The sequence below is a fragment of the Carassius gibelio genome, chromosome B3, assembly GCF_023724105.1.
Source record: "Carassius gibelio isolate Cgi1373 ecotype wild population from Czech Republic chromosome B3, carGib1.2-hapl.c, whole genome shotgun sequence".
Lineage (NCBI taxonomy): Eukaryota > Metazoa > Chordata > Actinopteri > Cypriniformes > Cyprinidae > Carassius > Carassius gibelio.
Window position 1 is genome coordinate 5779726 of NC_068398.1, and position 24432 is coordinate 5804157.

The following is a 24432-nucleotide window of genomic DNA, read 5'->3' on the forward strand; positions in this document are numbered from 1 at the left end:
TCTGATCAATCAATGTCTCCTTATGTCACAGGTCGTACCAGCTGTGCTGATTAGATCCTGCTCTGGAGTAGCAGCTAATTTGGTTCTCGAAAAAGCCATTCCGGTACTAAAATCACACCCAGTTCCGGTGGTGCGAAAATGCCCAAAATTGGGTAGTTCCACAATTAGTTCTAGTACTATTAATAGATTCAGTGCGAAAGGCCCTATTTGTAGCAAGTAAAGTCTTCATACCCTAAAGAAGGGTTGTTTCTTGATGTCCTCTGCGTCTCTCTCACTGGAGCCCAGTCGCCTTTCAGGATTACGCCTCAACAGCTAACAATGAAAAACAAGGAAATTCCTATCAGTTAGCAAACACAGCCAATCAGAGAACAGCTTTGGGAAAAAAATAAGAGTCTTACCCGTCTCATGATACCAATGGCCTCAGTGGAGAGGAATCTTGGGTAACGTACTTCATCATTTACAATGCTGTCGAACACCTCCTCCTCATCGTCACCTGGGAACGGTGACTAAACAGACACAGATTATGTATCAGAAATTTTTATCAGATTATTCCTCAGAAAATAAGACTTCATATTTCAACACTTTGAATCTGCAAAGGTACGTTAATTTATGTTTGTACAGGAAAACAAGCAAAAATACTGAAAAAAAATCTCACCTTGTGGTGAACGTAAGTAGATTTAGTTAGATTTATGCTTCAAACACTAAAAAACAATATCATAAAATGTTGCACAAACACACACACCTCTCCAACCAGCATCTCGTAAATGAGCACACCAAGACCCCACCAGTCCACAGCTCTGGTGTAGGACGTGTCTGTTAAAATCTCAGGAGCAAGAAACTCTGGAGTCCCACAAAATGTACTGGTTCTGTCTCCATGACCCATTCCTACAGGACCAAAAATGAAAGGAAGACATTGAAATAAAGAAAAAAAAGAAAGGAGCAAAAAGGAGATTACGTGCATCTTTTTTGCAGTTTATGTAAGCACTCCAGTTCTACTCGAGTGTTTCTGGCATGGGAGCTGAACATGGTAGCTAGGATGCTAAAGGCCGCAGCCTCTAGGGTTACACCGCATCTACACGGGACGCGACAGTTGTAGTGTCACGCCACGTCGCAACAGCTAAAGCCTGTCTAGACTGGACGTGACAAATCTATCATTGAAAATCATAAAAAAAATGTATGCAGCAGTTTACTGTCTGGGATCTGTCATGTTGCACCACTCCTCATCCAGTGTAGACAGCAACACTGATTATAAAGAGCTCTATAGTATTTTGTCGTGCCACACGACGTCACTCGCGTCCGATGTAGGCATGGTGTTACTCGCTAATGCACGTCTTGAGATCCGGGGAGCTAGGTTGACCTGTGCAGGTCTTATCAGCTGGCTTCTGTTACACTTATCCCCCTAAAAAAATCAATTCTACTCAATTCTACCCCTTTCAATTCTACTCAATCCTTTCCAAGCATAATTTGATCTGGCATTTCAGGAATGGGAGCCGGGCATGCAAATAAACACACTAAGGAGCACAGCATCTAGCATCAGTTGCTATTGCGTCTCTTGAGATCAGGGGAGTGAGGTTTACCTACACAGCTTTTACCAGCTGGCTTTTGTTACATATAGACGCAGTGCATTTTACTTGACCTTCCATTTCCAGTGTGATGAATGAAGTTTTATTTAAAATAATATTTTGTCTCACAATTGTACTACAATTCAAAATACATGTCTTTATATCTGACCTTTAGTTTAAAATTTTGTTTTCAACAAAAAATCCTGAAAAATTAAATGCATCAAATTATCCACAAAAATATGAAGCAGCACAACTGTTTTCAACATCAAATAATCAGAAATGTTTCTTGAGCAGCAAATCAAAAGCATATAAGAATGATTTCTGAAGGATCATGTAACATTAAATGATGCTGAAAATTTTGATTTGCATCACAGTATTTTTGCAAATACATTTTAACATACATTCACAATGAAAACAGCTATTTCACATTGTAGCAGTGGCGGCTCGTGCACAAATGTTTGCATGATTAATGAGGATAGGTCACCCATTCAATTTATAAATTAACGGCTAGTTAAAGATGTAAAGGTAAACATACATGTAAACATGTAAATTGTAAAAATAAACATACTCTAACAATCAATCTCGTACTCCTTTTGTTTCTATATGCATATTAACACAATTCGGCATCAAATAAAGACTGAAGCCAGAATGTGGTTTTCCAAAAAAACATTTGACTTCAAAATCAGTTTTAATAAAAGTCACATAAATCACTATTTACTAGGGCCGGGACTCGATTAAAAAAATTAATCTAATTAATTAGAGGCTTTGTAATTAATTAATCGAAATTAATCGCATTTTAATCGCATATAAATATTTGACCTGAGAACAGTGAGAAGTCATTTTTTTTCACATGGATTTATAGTATACCATTGAATAATGACTGAATACATAAGCTTAAGCAACAAAATAGTTTATTTTTGTTCAACCAAGTCTAGCAGACCAGTGCAATTTTTGCCATGAAGTGTAGCAATAGCATATTTTGAAACAATTTAGAAATAGTACATTTCAGAAATTCAGGAAGCTTATAGGTGCTGGAACCTTCTGTAAAGAGTTTTTTAAGTAAAACACAATACTGTCAATTACATTCAGAACATTAGAAACACTGACTATTAGAAAACATCTCTCTGTTGCTTCAGAGGCCATAACATACTAAGTCCAACTCTCAATAACCTTGGCCAAAACAATAAAGAGTTCAACATAAACTGTTGCACCAACAAAATAATACATAGTTCAACATAAAGTGTAAAGTCCACGCTAGCTGCTATATGTTTTGCGTTGAGGTGATACTTGAGGCTCGAGGTGCTGCGGTGATGTGCGAACGCTAGTTGGTGCTTCAGTATAATCGGTCCCGCCGAAACTCATCCAGTGAGAAACGTTCCGCGGTGCAAAAAGAAGTTATTAAAAATGCGGGAAATTTTTTTCTGTAATTAATTAATCTTAATTAACGCGTTATTTTTTGTGTAATTAATTAATCTCAATTAACGCGTTAAAGTCCCGGCCCTAATATTTACACAACTCACTTATATTACACTGCTCATTTACAGCATTCCTTATATTATTACACAGCTCATTTGTATTGCACTGCTCACTTAAATTCTATTACTCACTTATATCAAATCTTATTACATTGCTCCCTGACATTAAACTGCTTACTTACATTACTCACTTAATCTGCGCTGAAGTAACGTTCGACATGATGTTGATCAAGTTCAGCTGACAACTCAATTTGACTTGGCATAGCTGTCCCCGCCTTTCTCGGTTTTCACATTTGATAACGATATTTAAGCAGTTTTTCATTTTTTTTTTGTTGTTAAAATTAAAAATAGTTTTTAAGTATTATTGGATGTCACTGTTCCCACCAGTCGTTGCACAAGTTAAGGTTACGCATTTCACATTATAGCAGTTTTTTGGTCTTCTTTGAAAAACCTAACAAAAATCATACCAACCTTAAAGCCTGAATGGTAGTTATTAAAAATAGTATGCTGTTAGCAGCACATCCGGTCATTCACTCTGATCTATGAGTGAACAAACATCATGTTCTTTCTCCATCAGCTCCATCAATTTAATTACGAAAGGTACAGTCTGTGACTCACCCTCTTTACAAAGACCAAAGTCTGCAATCTTCACATAACCTTCAGTATCCAGCAGCAGGTTATCCAGCTTCAAATCTCTGACAAACACACAGACACAGATGCAAGAATTAACTATTACTTTTACTAACTCATAGTTCATAAAGAGTTCATAAAATAAAACCGCTGTATGTTATGTGTGTTAACTCACCGATACACAATCTTATTATCGTGAAGAAACTGAAGCCCCAAAACCACACACGCAGAGTAAAACCTGCATTGCACAAACAATTAAACCAACACACACACACATATACATATATATATATATATATAGAATGAAGAATATAGAAAAACACTATATACATATGAATACAGGAACAAGACATCCAAAGTGCCTCCCCCCCAAAAAAAAACATTTCGTTGTTCAATAACGTTGTTCAAAAAAAATTTTTCCTGCAATGGTCCATTTTGAGAGCTTTTTAGTTTTCCATAACATTATACAATCTTTAAATTTACTTGTGGGAAGTGTAATAAACTTAACGTTCCAGAAAACCAGTAATACAAAACTATTGTGATTAATTAACTGGGAAATATGGTGGAATCTTTTACCTTTAAATTTATTTCTTTATTCATTAGTTGAGAGTTTTACTCAATTTACCTGTGATATTCAGTAATGATTAGGAGTGTTGCATGTTAACTAGTTGAGATAACCACACTTACACAGAGCGTGTTTCAGAGAAGACGTCTGCGTGTATGTGCATCATCAAGTCACCGCCAGCCGTGTACTCCATGACAAAACACACATGTTCTGGCGTCTGAAAACACGCAAACAGGTTGACCAGGAAAGGATGCTGCGTGCTGTTCACCGTCTCAAATATTCGCTTCTCGCACATCAAACTGGAAGAGAGTGGAGAGAGTTTAGCCAAAACACTAAAAGGATGAGCTGTAATGTGTACTTTTGCATTTTAAGAAAAAAAAATAATTTGTGCTAGTTATATTTGTGCTTAAAGCAAGAAACTAAATATTTGCACATTTATTTTACTAGGAAACTATATAAATATCAAGCATCAGGAAAGCGCATAAAAAGTGTTAAAAAGCTATTTTTATCAAACGCTAAACTTAAATTAAGTTCCTTACCTTTCCACCTCGTCTCGTGCCACAATGTCCCCTTTCTTCAGTGCTTTGATGGCATACACCTTCCCTGAGCGTTTGTATTCGGACAGCAGCACCTGGAAACACACACATATATCATGCTTAACAGACACCTGAATCTTCATTCATGTTCAAAATATATGTAAAAAAAATACAATAATAGTATTTAACAACATTTTCCTTAATTTCTGTACAAAAATGTGTTCAGTAAAGAACAACCAGTAACTAAACTAAAGTTGTTTATATATCTATTATATATTCTATTATATATATATTATATATTTTTTTTTTACAGAAACAAAACTCAAAGTTGGACAAAAATTTCTAATACTGAAATAATACAACAACAAAAAAAATAATAATAAAAATGCCCAACATTTTAAATGTCTAAATCTTTCAATGAACAAGAAAGCTGAAAAATCTAAGAATAAAAACAAATTAATATATAATCTAAAACAGTATTGAAGTTTATGAATAACACTGCTTGAAATTTTACTAGTCGGTAGGGATGTAGCGATTAACCGTGAGCCGGTTGAAAATCTATTTAAATATGTGACGATTCAAATCAGTTGAGATGCCAAAAAAATCACAATACAATTGGAGTAGGAGTTTTTATGAATGTATCTCTGACTGTCTTTGGAAAAGTTTACGTGGTTTTTCTTTTCATCTTTCCTCTGAGCGATGCATATTAAAGTAGTGTTTATAAGCACAGGGCTGTTTGTTTACAGCAGTAACCCAGGAAACACTGTATCACTGCTGTCCATAAGCGCCACCTGCTGTTAGAGAGTGAATCTGCATCTCATTCAGCTCGTCCGCTGCTTCCTTCAGATTTGTTTTATGTAGTAAAGTTTCACAAAACCAAATTTCAAAATTATACAGTCTAATTTACATTCAAAACATATCAAAAAGCTGCATTATTTTGTTTGGATCATGATTAAACTCACTGGATTTTAATTGCCTCCAATTAAAAAAGGAAAGAGCACAAAGCCTTAGTTTGTTCACATTAAGATTTTAATTTATTTTTATTTGTGTAACTTGCTTATTTGATTTGGGGTTTGTTTTAAAATTTCAATTTTGTTTGGTTATATATCAATTTCACAAAAAACGTGCAGCAATAGCCTAATAAAAGGACACCTACTCAGTTACTGGACAATGTGTTCAGTCTTATTTAGTCAAATAAATAAAAAATCTTGAGAAAACCGAATCGTGAAACCCAAACCGTGAATCGAATCATGAGTTGAGGGAATCATTACATCCCTACTAGTCAGTTTGTCCAAAAAAGTCACCAACTAGTCAGAAAGTGTAAAAAGTTTTAGTAAAGTATGTTAAATGCAAATTAGGCAGAATATTTAAAGCAAGCACAGGAAAAATTAAACAGTGTTGATGGATGTGTAGGACTTTGTGAATTGTGTTGATTCTGTCTGACTAGTTGCTTTGCTAATAGTTTTGCGGCTGAACATGTTCCAGTTACCTTGCCAAAATGTCCTCGGCCCAGCACTGCGATCATTCGGAAATCCTGAAGACACAGAGGGCTTTTGGACGGCCTGCACGCACACACACACACACACACACACACACAGAGAGAGAGAGAGGCCGGATGTAATTAAACTGAAGGGAAGGGCTGGTGTGAGGTCAGAAACAACATCACAGGCATCGTGTACATGTGAATGTGTGTGTGTGTGTGTGTGTGTGTGTGTGTGTGTGTTTCATGCCGTGTCTTGGCTCGCTCTGGAAAACATATTGTGTGCTGGTGGGATGTGTACCTGCGCTGGGAATTATGGGAGCTGGTCCTGACGGCCCTCTCCGGAGGAGCGGGATCAGGAGGAGAGACCGCCTCAGACACCGGGCCAATGTCCACCTGAGAAACAGATTATTAATATTATCAACAAGTTATTATTCATTAATCATTTCCATTTTGTCATTCATTTATTGTTTACAAACGTTATTAATTTGTATGATGCTGCTACACTTGAAAGACAAATTGAAAAAAAAATACATATATATATATATATATAAATATATATAAATAAATTGTTTTTCAATTTCAATGGTGCCACAACAGACAGAAGATAAAATATCAAATTATATATATAAAAAGGAATGTGTTTGCATTTTAAAATAGAATTAAAAAAATAAAGTTTAAATAATTACCTGTAAATAAATAACATTGTAAAATTCATAACAGCACTGATTTAATTTATTCATTTGGTGCAGCTGCACTAACAGTAAAAGACAGATTATAAAATTTAGTTATAAAATATCGAATTACATTTTAAATAAGTTTGTTAGCATTTAAATGAAAATAAATACAATTCAATGGTTTAAACAACTGCCTTTAAGTAAGCAAATAAATAAAAATCAGTGCTGTTACGAAGTTTGTAAAATGTTGTAAAAAACACTCAAAAGATAAAGTAATTAAAACATGAAATAAAGTGTCTGGGGTTTACCGTGTTGGACGTCTGTGTGTTTTTCCTCGTCACAGATGGAGGAGAGTCGCCTTCCAGCTGGATCTTCTGGATGGAGATCTCACTGCTGAGGAGAGTGTGAGGTTCATGACGTGTGTCGGGACAGATGTCAGGTGATCAGGTGTGAGTGTGTGTGTGTGTGTGTGTGTGACAGTACCTGCTGTGGTGTGTGTTGCTGTGGTGTGTGTCGCTGTGTGTGGAGGAGCTCATGGGGATGGCGTTCTTCAGCAGACGAACCCACGTCGCTATGTCCACGTTCATCTGTTTCGCGCGCAGGAACGCTTTACCTGAGCAAACAAGCATATCATAACTAACTTACAATATTATATCATTTAATATACAAGGTTTTTTGCAGACTAAAATAGAAGAGCTATAAGTTTTTATAATGTTCATGTATATTTTACGTAATATTTTTATAGCATATGCATCCATATGAAACTTCACGCTGATTTTTCAAAGTAAATCCTTTACCACGACCAGTGCATTCAGCATTGGATTCATCTTTTGTGTGAAGTGTTTTTTTTCTTTTCCCAGCATGCACTGCTTACAGGCAGTGAATGTGATTTACCCTGCTGTTTGGAAAACATCTTTCTCTGCCGCTGTAGACGTGGACCTCGCTCTATCACAGGGTTGAAGAACATCACCTGTAACACACGAGCGTGAATACAAACCGGCTTTCATTCTGCCGAAGCAGGAGGCCAATACGAGAAACTTCAAGTGCAAAAATAAATGAAAAAAAAAGAAATAAAGGAATTAAGCTATGTTATAATAAATAATAGTACTGTAATTTTTCAATTGTAATATAAAATATATATATATTTTTTTACATTATATTATGTTTTCAAAATAATGTTTATTATTTACGTTTAATTTTATTTATATCATTTCATAGGCCTACAAACAAGCACAGCAAACCAGGAATTATTTTTCAATAGCATTTTTAAATCAGTCACAATTATTTTAATCAGACAATTTGCTTCTTTTTTTTTTGCATTCCAAAATTGTATTAATTAATTGATTATTAAATAAACATTATTTTCAGTTTAGGTTCTCGGCTTAATAAAATGCATGTTGGTGCATCACTACTTCTACTTTTGTCATTGTTTTGATGTAAACACCACTAAGCTCATGCAAGTAGCATTTAGTACAGGTTTTTCGGCCCTGTTTGTCTCGTTTGTGTGTATTTGTACCTCTGCGAGCAGCAGTCCCTGCGGTTCGAGCTCCAGATGTATTCGGTGTCTCTGATTGTCCAGAAAGTCCTCCAGCTTCAGGTACTTGAGCGCACAGAGCGAGCGATAGTCCCTCCAGTACACCGCAATCTCCATCTCCCTGGACTGAACCAGAACATCAGCTGAATATCTGTGTGTGTGTGTGTGTGTGTGTGTGTGTGTGTGTGTGTGTGTGTGTGTCACTCACTCTCTCCAGCTCCAGAGTGAAGGTCTGATCCCAGGCCTGTTCACCAACACTTCTCCAGCACGTCTGTCCCACCACACAGTTCTCCAGCTTCAACACGGCGCTCACCTCCGCTAAACACACACCACATAGTCACTGACTGTCACTAAACACATCCATCAACTAAACACTGTACTTACAATACTTATATCATAGAAAAATAATCATCTTTTTGTGCACTTTGGACATGAGTTTGAGGCTGTGTGACACACGGAATTTCAAAACTTTAAACTAGTAAATTCAGAAGATTTAATCAAATAAAAACTGCAAAAATCACTGCCTTTATGAATATTGAATATTTAGATGTCACATCTGAGAGCTCATTAACATATGACCGCCAGCATTTATGTGAAATAGAGATCGATCGCAACATTATAAATGTCTTTACTGTCACTTCTGATCAATTGAATGCATCCTTGGTTAACAGAAGTATTAAAAAACAACAACAAAACCACTGAAACAGCATCTGTCAGTGGAAATAAACCCAGGACACTCACAGGACAGCTCCTCGCTCTTGCTGGGGATCTTCAGGCTGAAGCTGCTGTTTCTGCTGCTCAGAGTGAGTTTGAAGTGTCGGCTGTCTCCAGGACTGAAGTGAGGCAAAGCCACCGGAGACGCACGACTGCGGCCTGGGACGACCTCCAACAAGCCCATACACCCCAGCAGACGCACCTGCAGCGTCCCTGAGCGGGACAGACACCTCACACGCTCAGATGGGGACGACGTGTTCCACATGACATTTACACTACAGTTATTACAGTGATGACTCTCTAAAACACGTGAAACAAACATGATCATATTTCACCCAAAAACGAAGCCTATTTTAAGCCCATTTTTTGCATTGTGAGATTTTATCCCTCATTCTAAGTATTTTTCATTTTCACCATTATATAATAATTATAATACTACCACACTGTATAAATACTAAGGCTGTCAGTTTAACACATTAACTTAATTAATTAGTAATGCATAAATAATTACATAAAAATATATTTTTGTAGTTAACAAAAGTTATCATCATCTTACATTTAATACAGTCGACCTGACAAGGGTAACAACTCCATAAATGCGGTTATGCCCTAGAATTCAAGATATTGGAGCAAAATGCTCCTGTATGAGTTTTTGTCTCATATTCATATCATATTATAAGTCATATCACACGAGCAGCAAGAGCAATATCACACAAGTGCTTTTTTTCCCAAATAGCACGAGTCCAGATGTGATTTTATTCTATTGTTCAGTAAATAAGAAGTTAAGATTGTATTAGGTTAGGGTTGGGGATTCAAACCTGAAGGAGTTACTTTCATTTGTGGAACATAAGAGAAAGTTTTTCGAAGACTGTTGAAAAAAACTAAAAAAAACTAATAATAAATATATCATAATTTTATTAATTTTTATTAATAATAAAATTCATGAAAAAATTACTTTAAAAAAGTAATTACATTTTTATTAAACATTTTGAATATTTTCTATAGAATGTAATATTTTTTAAGTTTAAACGTTTTTAAAATCAAACAACATATATGAAATTTTCTTTCATAATACTGTATATTACTATCTTTAATCAATTTATCATTGTCTTTGCCACTGTAGTCATGCGAATGAATTCCCCCCTTTACTATCATAAAGCACATTTTGTGTAGATTAGTTTTTTTAATATTTTTTTTAATGATGTTTACAATATCATAATATGGGAATCAACTAAGAATCTGATTTTCACATCACTGTATTAGAAGCAGGGTTAAAATGCGTTAATGGAATTAACTTTAAATAATATTTTAAGAGATTTTATTTTATATGCAGTTCATATTTCTTATTAATATGTATTTTTTAAAGCAAAAATTGGATTTTTGGAAATCCAAAAGTTTTCTTTCTTTTGATTTTGCGGTGAAATGTGAGCCATGTTGTTGTGGACAGGTTCTTGAGACTCGTGTGACTGAAGTACCGGTGAGCGGCGAGGGTTTGCTGAGGGTGCTGTACTGATTGTGGACATAGGGGGCGCTGTGACTGGAGCTGAAGGCCGAGGACGATGCCAACACTAGCTCTTCCTTGATCAGACACACTTTCGGATGATCTTCTGGTAGATTGACCAAACGCTGCTCTAACGACACTCGCAGAAGATCCAAGCGCTGGGACGCTTCGCTGAGACGAGACTGAGCCTGGAACGACAAACAAAACATTCACCCTTGTTCCCCCGATCCAAACAAACGCCAGCTCCTGCGTGTAATCGGTGTCAGCTTTTGTTTCTCCTCAGGTATTTGAGGAGGTTGCATGTGTGTTTCTCACACCTCAGCCATGGCCTTCTTGTCCTGTGCTTTTCCAGCCCCCAGAAGCCTCAGCATGTTTTTGGCGCCCTCGGCCATGGCATGTTCAACACGGTAATGATGCCAGAGCTCCTCGATGCGGAGCTCCACCCCACACAGATCCGGTTTACCTGCTGAGACACACACACACACACATGCGTTAAAACCTGCTGGGTGATGCTACTAATAGAAACACACAAAATCACAAGACCTCCGCCACCTAGTGAAAATCTGTAATGAGCTTGTATTTGATTTATGTCTGTAATTAGGAATATTTAACAACTGATACAACTTTAAATGAAAACCAGAAATGTTGCCATGCAAACTATTTAAAATAAAATACATTTAAGTTGAAGAACAAAACTTGACTACAACTGGAAATTAAACTAACTGAAATAAAACTTAATGAAAGACAAAAAAGTAAAAAAAAAAAAAAAAAAATTACTAAAACTTACACTAAAGTTAAAATAAACATTATTTATCATTAAAGTGCCCCTATTGTACCATTTTTACAGTTCCTAATATTGTCTTGGGAGTCTCCTCCAGTTGGATTACATGCATGCAAGGTCAATAAATGCTTTCTTTTTCTCAAAATATGCATCTAATATCACCTTATTGTCCAGCAATTCTTAAACGATTCGTTCGAAGCAGTTCAAAGATTCAGTCTCTCTAAACCCCTCCTTTCCGTGAGCCTGCTCTGCTCTGATTGGTCAGAAGGCAGAGTCTGTTGTGATTGGTCTACTGTGTAGAGCGGTGTCGGAAATGATACGCCTATTTCAATAGTTCTGTATTTTGAACGGTCTGTAGAAAATATAAACCTCTATTATTTATATGGATTTAGGATGTGATTCAGTGGAGCAGCTGGTCCAAATAAACAGATACTGATCCATCTTTCAACAGCAAGTATTTTGTGAATCCTGGGTTGAACTCCCGAGATTAGAGAAGCAGTCGTCCGTAGAATGATCTGTTTGTGGACAGGGTCAAGTTGTCCGTGGCTGGCCAATGTAGAAGATAGGCAAGCAATTTGCAAATGTATTACAGAAGAATTTCTAAATTTTCATTTAGTTTGAGTTGAAGAATTTAAATGTGTAAAACTAAACGAAAATGAAACTGAATAAAATTAAATACAAATAAAAATCTGTTAAAAATAAGAAACTAAATCTTAAACTAAGATTAAAATAAAAACTGAACTTAAAAAAAATTAATTATTAATAAATACAATAATAGGAAATCAACAAAATTAAAATAACACAAAGTTATATTCAGAATGGCAAACTGCTCATGCTATAATTACAGTATGCAGTAAGTATGCCATGCACAGTACATATGGAGTACCAATATAAATGACTACAGCTGCCAAAAAGTGAGGTATACAGCCAGAGAGCAGTGCTAGAAATGCAGTGCGCTTGGCCTGACTTTCCATTTCTAAAATGACAAATCAGAAATGACATCAACCATGATTTCTAGCACTTTAGCTCTTAGAATCAACATTACGATGAATCAAACTGACAGGACAAGATCTCACGGACATGATATTTCTCTAAACTTAAGACTCTGGAAAAGCAGAATTGCCATTAAATGAAACAACAGATGTTATGGATCAACAAGAATTATCAAGTGAGACTGCAGATCCTGCTGAAGGAGAGACCTGTCCCCAAATCCCCTCACAGGACGTCAATCGTCATCCAAACAATGGACGCTGATGGCCGGAGGGTGGAGCGGCATTAATAAATCTATTCTTAACCAGCCGCTGCCGTCCATCCCCAGGACACTTGAGACTTCAGCGCCGAAACATGCCATTAGAGTCCATTAGAGCCGCACGCTTCAGCTCTGTTCACTTCCTCACTCCATCTCTTCTCCAGCTCTCATCTTTCTGTTTACATCTCACGTCTTTCTTTAAATCGGACTCTTTTACTCTATCAACGAAGGCATGGAGAAATAACTTCATTAAGGGATAATACATCCAAACATTTTCATGCAGCTCTTTTCGAGACAACAGCCAAAAAATGTCACGGTCCAAAAAGCATCTACTGGTACTAAAATACCAGTCCATACAACTTGTGCACTATATTGTAAGTCTTCTGAAGTCACTGTGTGAGAAACAGACTTAAACTTAACTCATTAATAGGACTTTAGTTCCAGAACTGAATGTACAGTACTAAAGTATTGGTATAGGTATCGACATACGTGTAAAGCGTTTGAAAGAACAGAAAGGACGACTGTGGCAGTGCTACTTTTTCTACAACTGCCTGCACTTCAGGGTCCATACATTTATCGCTGTTCACAATACTTGCTTAATAAGTTGACACAAAGTTCACAGTATGTTACACAGTGTTTTAAATCATGTCAGTTGAGGGTGTTTTCGAACGTGTCTGGCCAATCATTGTCTACTTAAGTCACGGTTAGTACCAGTTGTGCTGGTTAGACCCTGATCCAGAGAAGGAGCTAATTTGGTTCTCCAAAAAAGGCAGTCCGGTACTAAACTCGTACCTAGTTCTGGAGGTGTGAAAACGCCCAGAGGATCCACAATTAGTTCTGGTACTATGAAAAGGTTCCTGCTGTGCAAAAGGCCCTATTAACTGAAATTCTTCCTTTATGTCATTGGGTTGTTGCAGCCAAATGCCATTGGTTTGGGAAGATTGCCGGTGAATAGTTAATTAAATTTGACTCTGTTCCTCACAAAAGTTTAAAAGAACTGTCATTGTATAGTAAAGATTAATTTAAAAGTTATTAATTTCTCCGTTTTTGTTTGTCTAAACAGACAAACAGCGGTCTGGAAAGACACAGTCATTAATCACTTGGCAGAATTACACTGTTTGACAAGATGACAGCAGTGTGGATTCATGTCCTCACCATGTATGAAATATTACACTAGATGCAAATAGTTTTAGTGCCTTTATATCACAGTGTCACTGTTGAATGAACTTGGGCGGCAGTATGGACAAGACTAAGTAGGCCAAGACAGGGCAGTTGTGGTCTAATGGTTAGACAGTCGGACTTGTAACCCGTAGGTCGCGGTTTCGAGTCTCAGTGCTGGCAGTGATTGTAGGTGGGGGAGTGAATATCTAGCACTCTCTCTACTTTCAATACCATGACTGAGATGAGACCCTTGAGCAAGGCAAAGACCCCCAACTGCTCCCCGGGGGCCGCAGCATTGGCTGCCCACTGCTCTGTGTGTGTGTTCATTGAAGTGTGTGGACATTTATGGGTTAAATGCAGAGCCCAATTTCCGAGTATGGGTCACGATCATTGGCCACACTTCACTTTCACTAATGCTAAAGAAGTGTGACTGTGAAATTAGACTTCCTTCAGAGTGAGAGAGACAGAACACGTCTTTAGCAGTGAGACATACCCTGAATGTCCTCTGTTTGTTCGGTGGCCTGCATGGCTTTACGAATCTGCATACGGATGATGTCAATCTTCGTCTTACTGTCCTGCAGCATCTGCTGAGCTGACTGAAGCAGCTTCTTATCCTGGAGCACAGAAAGATGGATAAATGGAGACATCAGATAGATAGATATTCAGATAGACAGACAGACTTCCTGAGAGACAGATAGATAGACAGACAGACTTCCTGATAGACAGATAGACAGACAGACTTCCTGATAGACAGATAGACAGACAGACTTCCTGATACACTCAGATAGATAGATAGATAGATAGACAGACAGATGGACAGACACGTAGACATCCAAACAGTCAGATATAGACATTCAGACAGATAGTCATAAACATTCAGATGGACACCCAGATAGACAATTAAATTGATAGACATCCAGAAAGACAGACATCCAGATAGAGTTAGACATTCAGATAGCTAGACTGTCAAATATAATCCGTCAGAGAGAGAGAGAGACAATCAGATAGATAGATATATAGACAGGCAGTACCTTGGTAACCCCGTTGGCATAGATGGGGATCATGTTCTCTGCCCCCTGTTTGACCTTCAGTTCGATGTTGAGCTGTCGCTCCAGAGCCTTAATCCTGTCTTCATTGGCTGAGGAGCGACTCGGCGTCCCAAGAGACTGAAGGTCATCTGCGGGTCAAAGAAAGGGTCAAACATTCATCTGGGGTCATGGTCTAACAGTATTATGAGGACTGTAGATATACAGTATATAGACATCAACAAATCACATCATCAAATGACAATTTTATCACAAATTTTCATTGAACACATTTATTGTGTGTATTCTTAAAGATAAGATAATAATGATGGCCCCTGACCTTTGCTGTCATCGTGACCCTTGACCACGATGTGGGCGTCCAGTTCTTGCAGCTGAGTGTGGAGCGAGTCCAGTTTGCGGCTGGAGCTGCGTAACTGGCTCTCCACCTGCTGGACGTTACGTTTGTCAGTAGTGACCCGCCGCAGGTTCTCCGCACCAGCTTTTATCTTCAGCTCCTTCCGGATCTCCCTCCGGATCCTCTCTCGCTGCTCGTCCAGCCGCTGCTGCACGCTGGAGTCTGAGAAATCAGAGTTCTGGTCCAGTCCCAGCTGCTCCAGGACGGAAAAACCATCCGAATCCTGGGAGAAACAGGAGGGGTCATGGGTCAGTGCTGGCAGACTGAGGTCACGTATCACAGAATGATAAATAGATCGAACGATAGACAGACAGACAGACAGAAAACAATAAGACAGCTAGATAAAATAACAGATAGAAGGATGCATAGAGACAGACAGATAGAATGAAAGATTGAAAGAGATGATACATAGAATCAGTGTTAATTTCGTTGACTAAATATTTTCGTAATTATTTTCGTCACGAATATATTTTTGCGGACGAAAACGAAACGAAAACTAAAATAGAAGGCACTGATGGAGACTAAAACTATGACTAAATTGATTGACATTAACGTCAACGAATAAAGGACGAGACGAAAATAGACTGTGACGAAAATCAAATAAGCAGACGGGAGAGATGCGAGGAATGAGCAAAAGAACCGGCAAAACAGAACAGACTGCATGAGAGAAGAGAACCAATCCGAGCCTGACTTATTGAGACGTGAAGCGAAGGTTTTCAGTTTTTAAATGAGCTCCCGGGAAGTCGGCATTCGAAGAGGTGATGTCTAAAAGAGCGACAAAATGTCCACAGCTCACTTCATGTTTGACGACGAACAAAACAAAACGAAGTGTAAAGCACGCGGAGCGCTCATTCGTGGCAAGAACACAACCAATTTGAAAAGACATTTACAGACGAGCCACCCGGACATTTTCTCAAATGTAATTTCACAACGATGTTCTTCTGTTTATTGAGCTAAGCAAAATTGGAAGACTGCAGTGCGTAGATGTTGTAGCATTAAATATTACGAACTGAAAAGTACTGTAAAATAGCCCCTTCTTCAAATTAGATGAGAGCACAATACTAATACGTAATATCATGATAAATACATTTGATTAATACTAATGTTTAGTATATTTTATAATTTTCTACTTGTTGACAATATCACTAATATTTCTATATTAGTCATGTGAAACATGAATGTTCACATCCTATCATTATACAACTAATCTAGCAATATTGTAGTATTTAAAACATACAATATTGCTAGAAAAATGAATACCTTATAAAATCTTGTTACTTTTTTTATCCACCTAGCAGCCAACTTATTAAATATTTACTTTAAATGTATGCACTTATTATTCAGCTCAGCTGTAAGCTTTAAGGTCCTGGACCTAACTTTATTTTTCTTTTATTGATGGTCAATTGGCAGCTAGTTATTGTTTACATTATCATGACAGTGTTTGTTGCTGCATAAAAGCTTTTGAATCGAAATAAAGACACAGTTGTGTTGAAATAAAGTTGAATTTGTGTTTTATATATTTTGGTTAAGTTTGTTTCCTATACCAGCTGTAAAAAATTGTCTAGTAAATCTGTTATTGATTTTAGTCTTATTTTAGTCGACTAAAATACCAAGCAATTTTAGTCGACTAAAATACCAAGCAATTTTAGTCGACTAAAATAAGACTAAAATTAAAACAAATCAGATGACTAAAACTTGACTAAAACTAAAAAGAATTATAGTCAAAAGACTAAGACTAAAACTAAATTAAAATTTCGTGTCAAAATTAACACTGCATAGAATGATGGACAGAACAAACGACAGAGAGACAGACAAATGGAAGCTAGAGATAGATCAATAGACAGAAGAAATAGATACTCAGGTTAAATCTGCAGTTGATGAAATATCAATGAAAAATGAAAACACATTGAGGTACAGTAAATATGTGTGTAGTTTCTGTAATCAGATTTTCCATCCAATTATAACAATAATGTTTGGGTGATGGTCATTCATCCAGCTAGAAATGTCTTTCCATCCAATTATAACAATAATGTTTGGGTGATGGTCATTCATCCAGCTAGAAATGTCACTCAGACAGGCTGTAATGCGAGCAACTACCATCAGGTCATCTGATTGGAATGAGAAGTTGAGTGTAATCAGCATAGCAGTGATAAGAAAAGCTATGCTTCTGAAAGACAGATCCTAATGATGTCATGTGGATGGAGAAGAGAAGTGGTCCAAGTACTAAGCCTTGAGGAACCCCAGTAGCAAGAATTTGTGACTTAGAAAAAAAATAACATAAATACATAACAAACACTGAAAATCCATGTATTAATGACAGATCTTGCAGACTCATTGCAGCAGTAAACACGACTGTTTCCTGGTGGACTGATACAAAGTGCACCTCGATTTCAAAAGAACAAAATGAAGAGTGTGATGTCTGAGACTGAGACTCTTAACAGATCCGGGGTCAGTGACGGCGCTCTGCTGTACATTGATTCAGTACCACCATAAATAACTCCTTCACAGCGGGACATAAACACACCACCTGCTCTTAGACATCTCAAACCTCCAGCGACAGTCAACACCAGATTCAGAGTGTGTTTGAGAAGAGGAATAAAATATTAGACCTGTGAATGTCACTCATTAGATCAAGTGTCTGATTCTGCAGTGATCTTTTTAATGCAAGTATGAAGTCTGAACTGAAATGCATTGCATCATTAAACATTTCTCCATTAAACACCAGATGGAGTAAAGAAACTCTTATAGCAAAACACCACATTGTGTATATATATATCCCTTTTTATGTTTACATAAGAACTAGTATCTGTGGCATACCAAGGCTGCATTTATGTGAGCAAAAATACAGGAAAAACTTAAATATTATTATAATTTAAAATAAATCCTCCAGAAATCATTCTAAAATGCTGATTTGCTTCTCAGGAAACGTATTAATGTTGGAAACAGTTGTGCTTGACACATTACAATATAATGCATTTTTGCTGAATAAAAATGTTTGACTTTAAAATATATTAAACCAGTTTTTACCTTTTACATTCATAAAGCACTTACTTAATACAACACAAATGTATTTAAAATTTACCGTAAAATTAATCACAATACGTTTTAGCAAGCAGTACTTTCTTGTATAACTTCAAGTACGACGAGGATCTAATACAGTTTGAGTGCTTTCAAACTGGTCTTTGCAGCTGTAATTGAAACTAGTGTTGTAGTCTTTGTTAGCGATCAGTAATGAGTCAGCAGTGGTGTGAGGAGAATCAAAGGGCAGGTCTGTGGTTCAGCGCTCATGCAGAGGAAGTCAACAACATCAAGAGAAACCTTATCATCATGGATAGTTTCGACCCAAGTTCTCTTTTGCGTTTTATTTTCATTGGCCAATGTGGACACAAGAGACAGACAATCACACAGACTGAGCTGAACTGTAATCAAACATCACCCTGCTGAAATATAACACAGTTCACACAACCATTTAAAGACTAAACACAAGTCTGGCAGTGTAAATAGAGCAGGTACAAGACTCAAGACACCGCAGAAACATTCAGCCGCGTTATATTTCAGCTGACACACATGAACATTGTGACTCAATAAGGAAGTTCTGCCATGAGCAGCTCACTTAACAAAACACACAACTTCAGTTCGTTCAACACGCGCATAAACCATGTAGGAAAGAAAAACCACAATGAAATCTCTTTAACTTCCTTCAGTTTTGCTTAAGTTTGTTTCTTTTTTCAAAAAGACCCAATTCATTTCAGATTCATCTCGTCTAAAGTTTAAGAAAAGATCTCAAAAAGATCACAGGGAGGACATGCAAACTCCACACATAAAGGCCTCCTGTCCTTTTATAGCACTACACAGTCAAAATTGTAAATAAAACCAAGTTATTAGGAGTATGTTTTACAAAACACTATTTCTTACCGGAATATTTCTTACATGAATCCTATATATTTTAATACTCATTCCTGATCTATTGCTAATGATCGTTCAGATGTTTCTAAAGCAAAAAAATGTTTTTCTTCATGCTTTGAACTTTCTACTCCTCTGCAATGACTTTCTTTTCCTTTCTTATTCATCACCCACCTTCACACAGAGACACATTCACCATCCAATCATTTATAAAAAAACAAAACAACTCATGGTCTAATTTTATCTTGATATCCTGTTTCACTCAGAAACACGTCACATTACGGAAGTCGAATGTTTTGTGAACGCCACTAAGCTCTGAGCAGCAATAGTTTCATTACAAACACGGTTCAGAAACATCAGAAAAGCTAAATCACAACAGCTATGAACCACAGTCGTAATGATCTACATCTCACAGAGGTTCAGTTCAGGACTTAGGGGCATAATTAAGCCATAAATGTCCTTTCTGTCATCATTAATCCATCCTCATATTGTTTCAAACCTTTTAGACTTAAATATTAAACAAAGAATGCAGAAGATTTTTAAATGTTTTTTTCTTAATTTAAATAAAATAATTATAATTCATTTAATTCTAAAACTGAAATCAGTTTGAATAAAAACAGTGCTACTTTACGAAAAGGTCCCATTTGTTAGCAATGGTTAATGCATTAACAATGAGCAATACATTTCTTACAATATTTGTTTATCTTTGATAACTTTAGTTGATAAAGTCACAACTTTTAGTTCATATTAGCTCAGGTGCATTACATAATATTAACAGATGCAACTTTTATAAATGTTGAAATTGATTTTAACGATTTCAGATCACCTGACATAAAAAAGATTAATAAATGTAAACTAATAAGTGTCTTACCATAAAAAAAAATAATAATTATTAAAACTTTGACTAATATCTTAAAATATAAACTAACTCAAACTATTAATACTACCACTACAATAGTATAATGAAATGGCTATACTAAAGTAGCTCCAATGTTTTTTTTTAAAATATCTTCATTTATGTTCCACAGAAGAAATAAACCCATACAGGTTTTGAGCTCCTACCACATGTTCGGCCTCCACCGGGCTGGAGGGTAACTCCTCCTGTGCACAATCTCCTGCATCTTCACTGTCCATCACCTCCTCTCCTCTCCTCTCGCGTTCTCCTCAGATCAAACACGCTTCTGTCTGTTATTAGAGCCACTGACACCACACACTGCGATGGCTTCCGCTCACAGAGAACGACAACAACAGCTTCCTGTTAGTCTCGACATGACACACAAGAGACAACTGCTGTTTGCACACACACACACACACACACACACATACACACATGGGCACGTGGATGGTTCTCTTTTGAAATCTCTCGACCAACTTCCTGCTCAGAGAAGAGCTCTGCAGCTTGGCACCATTACATGTCTGTGCATTTTAATACACTGTATGATATTTATGATATGACTTGTGACTGTTCTGAGCCAAAGAGGAAATGAAACAGTACAAAATAACTCTAAAAAGTGCATCAGACAAACAGTGTCTTATACTCACTGCAGCTGAAATACCATTTCTAGAATAAACAACAATGAATAGCGATCCCAAAGTCAATCTGTGATGTAGATGAGTTTGTTTCTTCATCAGATTTGGAGAAATGCAGCATTTCGTCACTTGCTCGGCAGTGGATCCTCTGCAGTGAATGGGTGCCGTCAGAATGAGTCTAAACAGCTGATAAAAACATCACCTAAAGGAAGTGCTAGTATAGATTAGGACTCATATTTTTAAGCAGTTTGAAGTTAAAAACTTCATAATGGTGGATTTGTTTCTGTTAAACATGCAGCTTTAGGCTTCACAAGACATTAACTGATGGGCTGGAGTGGTGTGGATGACTTGTGGATTATTGTGATGTTTTTATCAGCTGTTTAGACTCTCATTCTGACGGCACCCATTCACTGCAGAGGATCCATTGATGAGCAAGTGATGTAATGTAGCCTACTACGTTTCTTCAGATCTGATGAAGAAACAAACTCATCTTAAATAGTCTGAGGGTAGATTCATTTTCAGCAAATATTCATTTTTGGGTGAAATGTTCCTGTAATCTGTGTGTTTATCCATATAAAGGCACGTAACTCGTGGTCTCTACTGTCCTCAGATAGATCTGGCTTCAACATCTAGTGACGCAAAGCAAAGAAGTATCGAGCTGTTCTAAAGAAAGAGATCTATGTTCTGAATATAAACATGAAAAATAAATTTATGATCAGCACTTTGAAGTCATGCATCTTTCACCTCAGGTCCAAATTTGACCAGGTTAAATTAAGTGACTACATTCCGAAATGACACTGGAAACCCTCCTGTGATGCTTCACAGGGCCTGCCAGGCTCCGCCCATGAGACCCCGCCCACAAATCAGACTGACAGCGTAACGCTCAGGTATTCCAGCCGGGAACGTTTCCCAGAAGCCATCTGACCGCTGTGTTTACAGACAACATTACAAAGTGACTGAACAACACAAGTTCACATGTCTGAATAACTGAGGTATACAAACTCATTTTCAAAAAGAAACATTTGTATGTGGAATTAAACACTTTCTGTTTCTGCAACCGTAAAATTTAAAAATTGGATGTAAACTATAGAAAATGGTTGCAGAACTACAGCAAACCCAAAAACAAAGACAACAGAATTTCTGAAAAACATAAAACATTTTATATATTATATAATGAAACATTATATATATATACATACATATATATATATATATATATATATATATATATATATATATATATATATATATATATATATATATATATAAGGTGCTTCTCAATTAATTCGAATGTCGAGGAAAAGTTCATTTATTTCAGTAATTCAACCCAAATTGTGAAACTCATTTATTAAATAAATTCAATGCACACAGACTGAAGTAGTTTAAGTCTTTGGTTCTTTTAATTGTGGTGATTTTGGCTCACATTTAACAAAAACCCACCAATTCACGATCTCAACAAATTAGAATTCTTCATAAGACAAATAAAAAAGTAAATATATATATATATATATATATATATATATATATATATATATATATTTATATATATTTAGTGAATTGTTATCCTTCTGGAAAGTGTTAATTTACTGTACATGTACTCAATACTTGGTAGGGGCTCCTTTTGATTTAATTACTGCCTCAATTCTGCGTGTCATGGAGGTGATTAGTTTGTGGCACTGCTGAGGTGGTATGGAAGCCCAGGTTTATTTGACAGTGGCCTTCAGCTCATCTGCATTGTTTGGTCTCTTGTTTCTCATCTTCCCCTTGACAATAGACCATAGATTCTCTCTGGGGTTCAGGTCTGATGAGTTTGCTGTCCAGACAAGCAGACGAACACCATGGTCATTTAACCAACTTTTGGCAGTGTGGGCAGGTGCCAAATCCTGCTGGAAAATTAGTTCTAAGTAAAAACAGTTCTTCTTCTCCTTAGCCCAGTAAGATGCCTCTGATGTTTTCTGTGGTTCAGGAGTGGCTTTACAAAAGGAATACGACAACTGTAGCCAAAGTCCTTGACACGACTGTGTGTGGTGGCTCTTGATTCAAAATCTTGAATTGATTTTGCTTGACGATCCTCATAAGGCTGCGGTTCTCTTGGATGGTTGCGCATCTTTTTCTCCCACACTTTTTCCTTCTGCTCAACTTTCTGTTAACATGCTTGGATACAGCACTCTGTGAACAGCCAGCTTCTTTGGTAATGGATGTTTGTGATTTACACTCCTTGTGAAGGGTGTCAATGATTGTCTTCTGGACATCTGTCAGATCAGCAATCTTCCCCATGATTGTGTAGCCTAGTGAACCAAACTGAGAGACCATTTAAAGGCTCAGGAAACCTTTGTAAGTGTTTTGAGTTGATAAGCTGATTGGCATGTCACCATATTCTAATTGGTTGAGATCGTGAATTGGTGGGTTTTTGTTAAATGTGAGCCAAAATAATCGCAATTAAAAGAACCAAAGACTTAAACTACTTCAGTCTGTGTGCATTGAATTTAATTAATACACAAGTTTCACAATTTGAGTTAAATCACTGAAATAAATTAACTTTTCCAAAACATTCTATTTATTGAGAAGCACCTGAATATATTATTGTTCAAATTTCATTACATTTGAATCCCTCCCAAGAGGTTAAATTAAGAATTAAGAATTAAACACCTAACAACCACTTAACTACCACCAAGAAGCCCCTAGCGACTGCCTAACTACCACAAAGAACACCCTAACGACTGCTTAAGCCCTAACAACTTCCTAACAACCACCAAAACACCCCAGCAACAGCCTAGAAACCACAGTAAATCCCTAGCAACTACTCAGAAGATCCTATCAACCACCCAACCGTACCTTAACACCACCTAAACACACCCATAGCAACAAGATACTGTAGCAGCGCAGACACAATGCTCCAGGAAATAAAATGAAACCCTAGAATGAAGCTCCACATATCATGTTTGTTTTATGTGTGTGTATCATGGGTTTTGTGCGAAGGGGATCAGATTTCAAGAGATCTGAACGATTGCTAGTCCACACGTCTCACTGAGTGAAAACTACACCTGAGACTCTAAACAACTCACAACGGATCAATGAAAGACTTGTGTGGACGAGAGACACTGAAGACAGTGAGAGAGAGAGACAGAGAGAGAGAGACAGGAAGTCATTAGTGAGGGTTGAGTGGACTGATCCATTTCTCTTAGTGCTTTTGGCAGAAACAATGAGCAACTTAAATGTAATAAAAACTGAATTAGCAGGAGGACTATTGTTGCTGAGAAAGACAAAAATCCTATGAACGGATCTCAGAAAACCAACCAAATCAGGCTAAATCTACTTCAACACTAATCAGTGCATGTCTAAAGCCCTACTTGCACCAGCATGGTTTATATATATATATATATATATATATATATATATATATATATATATATATATATATATATATATATATAAATAAATTAAATAAAATACAATAAAACAATGCAGCACTCAACCAATCATCATTTATCATTCAGGTGCTTACAATTCTTGTATAACTTTGTGTTCTTGTTTTATAATGTTTTTTTTGTTTGTTTTTTTTGTTTTTTTTGCATTTACAGTGTAACATACTGTACTATACTGTTATGCCATCTACTATTTTTTCTTACTGTTTATATATATATATATATATATATATATATATATATATATATATATATATATATATATATAT

The 24432-nt window shown here is 36.7% G+C and overlaps 2 protein-coding genes across 5 annotated transcripts in view; one reads left to right on the top strand and one right to left on the bottom strand.

Annotated features, from left to right (window-relative positions):
• The window catches only part of rangap1a (RAN GTPase activating protein 1a), a 321818-nt gene that overhangs the window by 162565 nt on the left and 134821 nt on the right, over positions 1-24432 (top strand). The window lies entirely within an intron of this gene.
• Positions 1-24432, bottom strand: part of pkn1b (protein kinase N1b) — a 32967-nt gene that overhangs the window by 3275 nt on the left and 5260 nt on the right. Inside the window, exons 1-21 of one of the 4 annotated variants that reach the window (XM_052551019.1) lie at positions 20271-20477; positions 15231-15528; positions 14897-15042; positions 14359-14479; positions 10992-11137; positions 10649-10862; positions 9201-9386; positions 8668-8777; positions 8442-8585; positions 7820-7895; positions 7409-7538; positions 7234-7318; positions 6550-6644; positions 6258-6330; positions 4772-4863; positions 4355-4531; positions 3843-3905; positions 3656-3732; positions 743-885; positions 399-506; positions 232-312 (exon numbers count right to left, since the gene is read on the bottom strand). In XM_052551019.1, the coding sequence (XP_052406979.1) occupies positions 232-312; positions 399-506; positions 743-885; positions 3656-3732; positions 3843-3905; positions 4355-4531; positions 4772-4863; positions 6258-6330; positions 6550-6644; positions 7234-7318; positions 7409-7538; positions 7820-7895; positions 8442-8585; positions 8668-8777; positions 9201-9386; positions 10649-10862; positions 10992-11137; positions 14359-14479; positions 14897-15042; positions 15231-15528; positions 20271-20342 (2637 nt within the window). In that variant the 5' untranslated portion in view covers positions 20343-20477. Of the gene's footprint in view, positions 1-231; positions 313-398; positions 507-742; positions 886-3655; positions 3733-3842; positions 3906-4354; positions 4532-4771; positions 4864-6257; positions 6331-6549; positions 6645-7233; positions 7319-7408; positions 7539-7819; positions 7896-8441; positions 8586-8667; positions 8778-9200; positions 9387-10648; positions 10863-10991; positions 11141-14358; positions 14480-14896; positions 15043-15230; positions 15529-20270; positions 20478-24432 lie in introns of those variants that run through there. The other 3 variants (XM_052551020.1, XM_052551018.1, XM_052551021.1) reach the window with 3 other exon arrangements.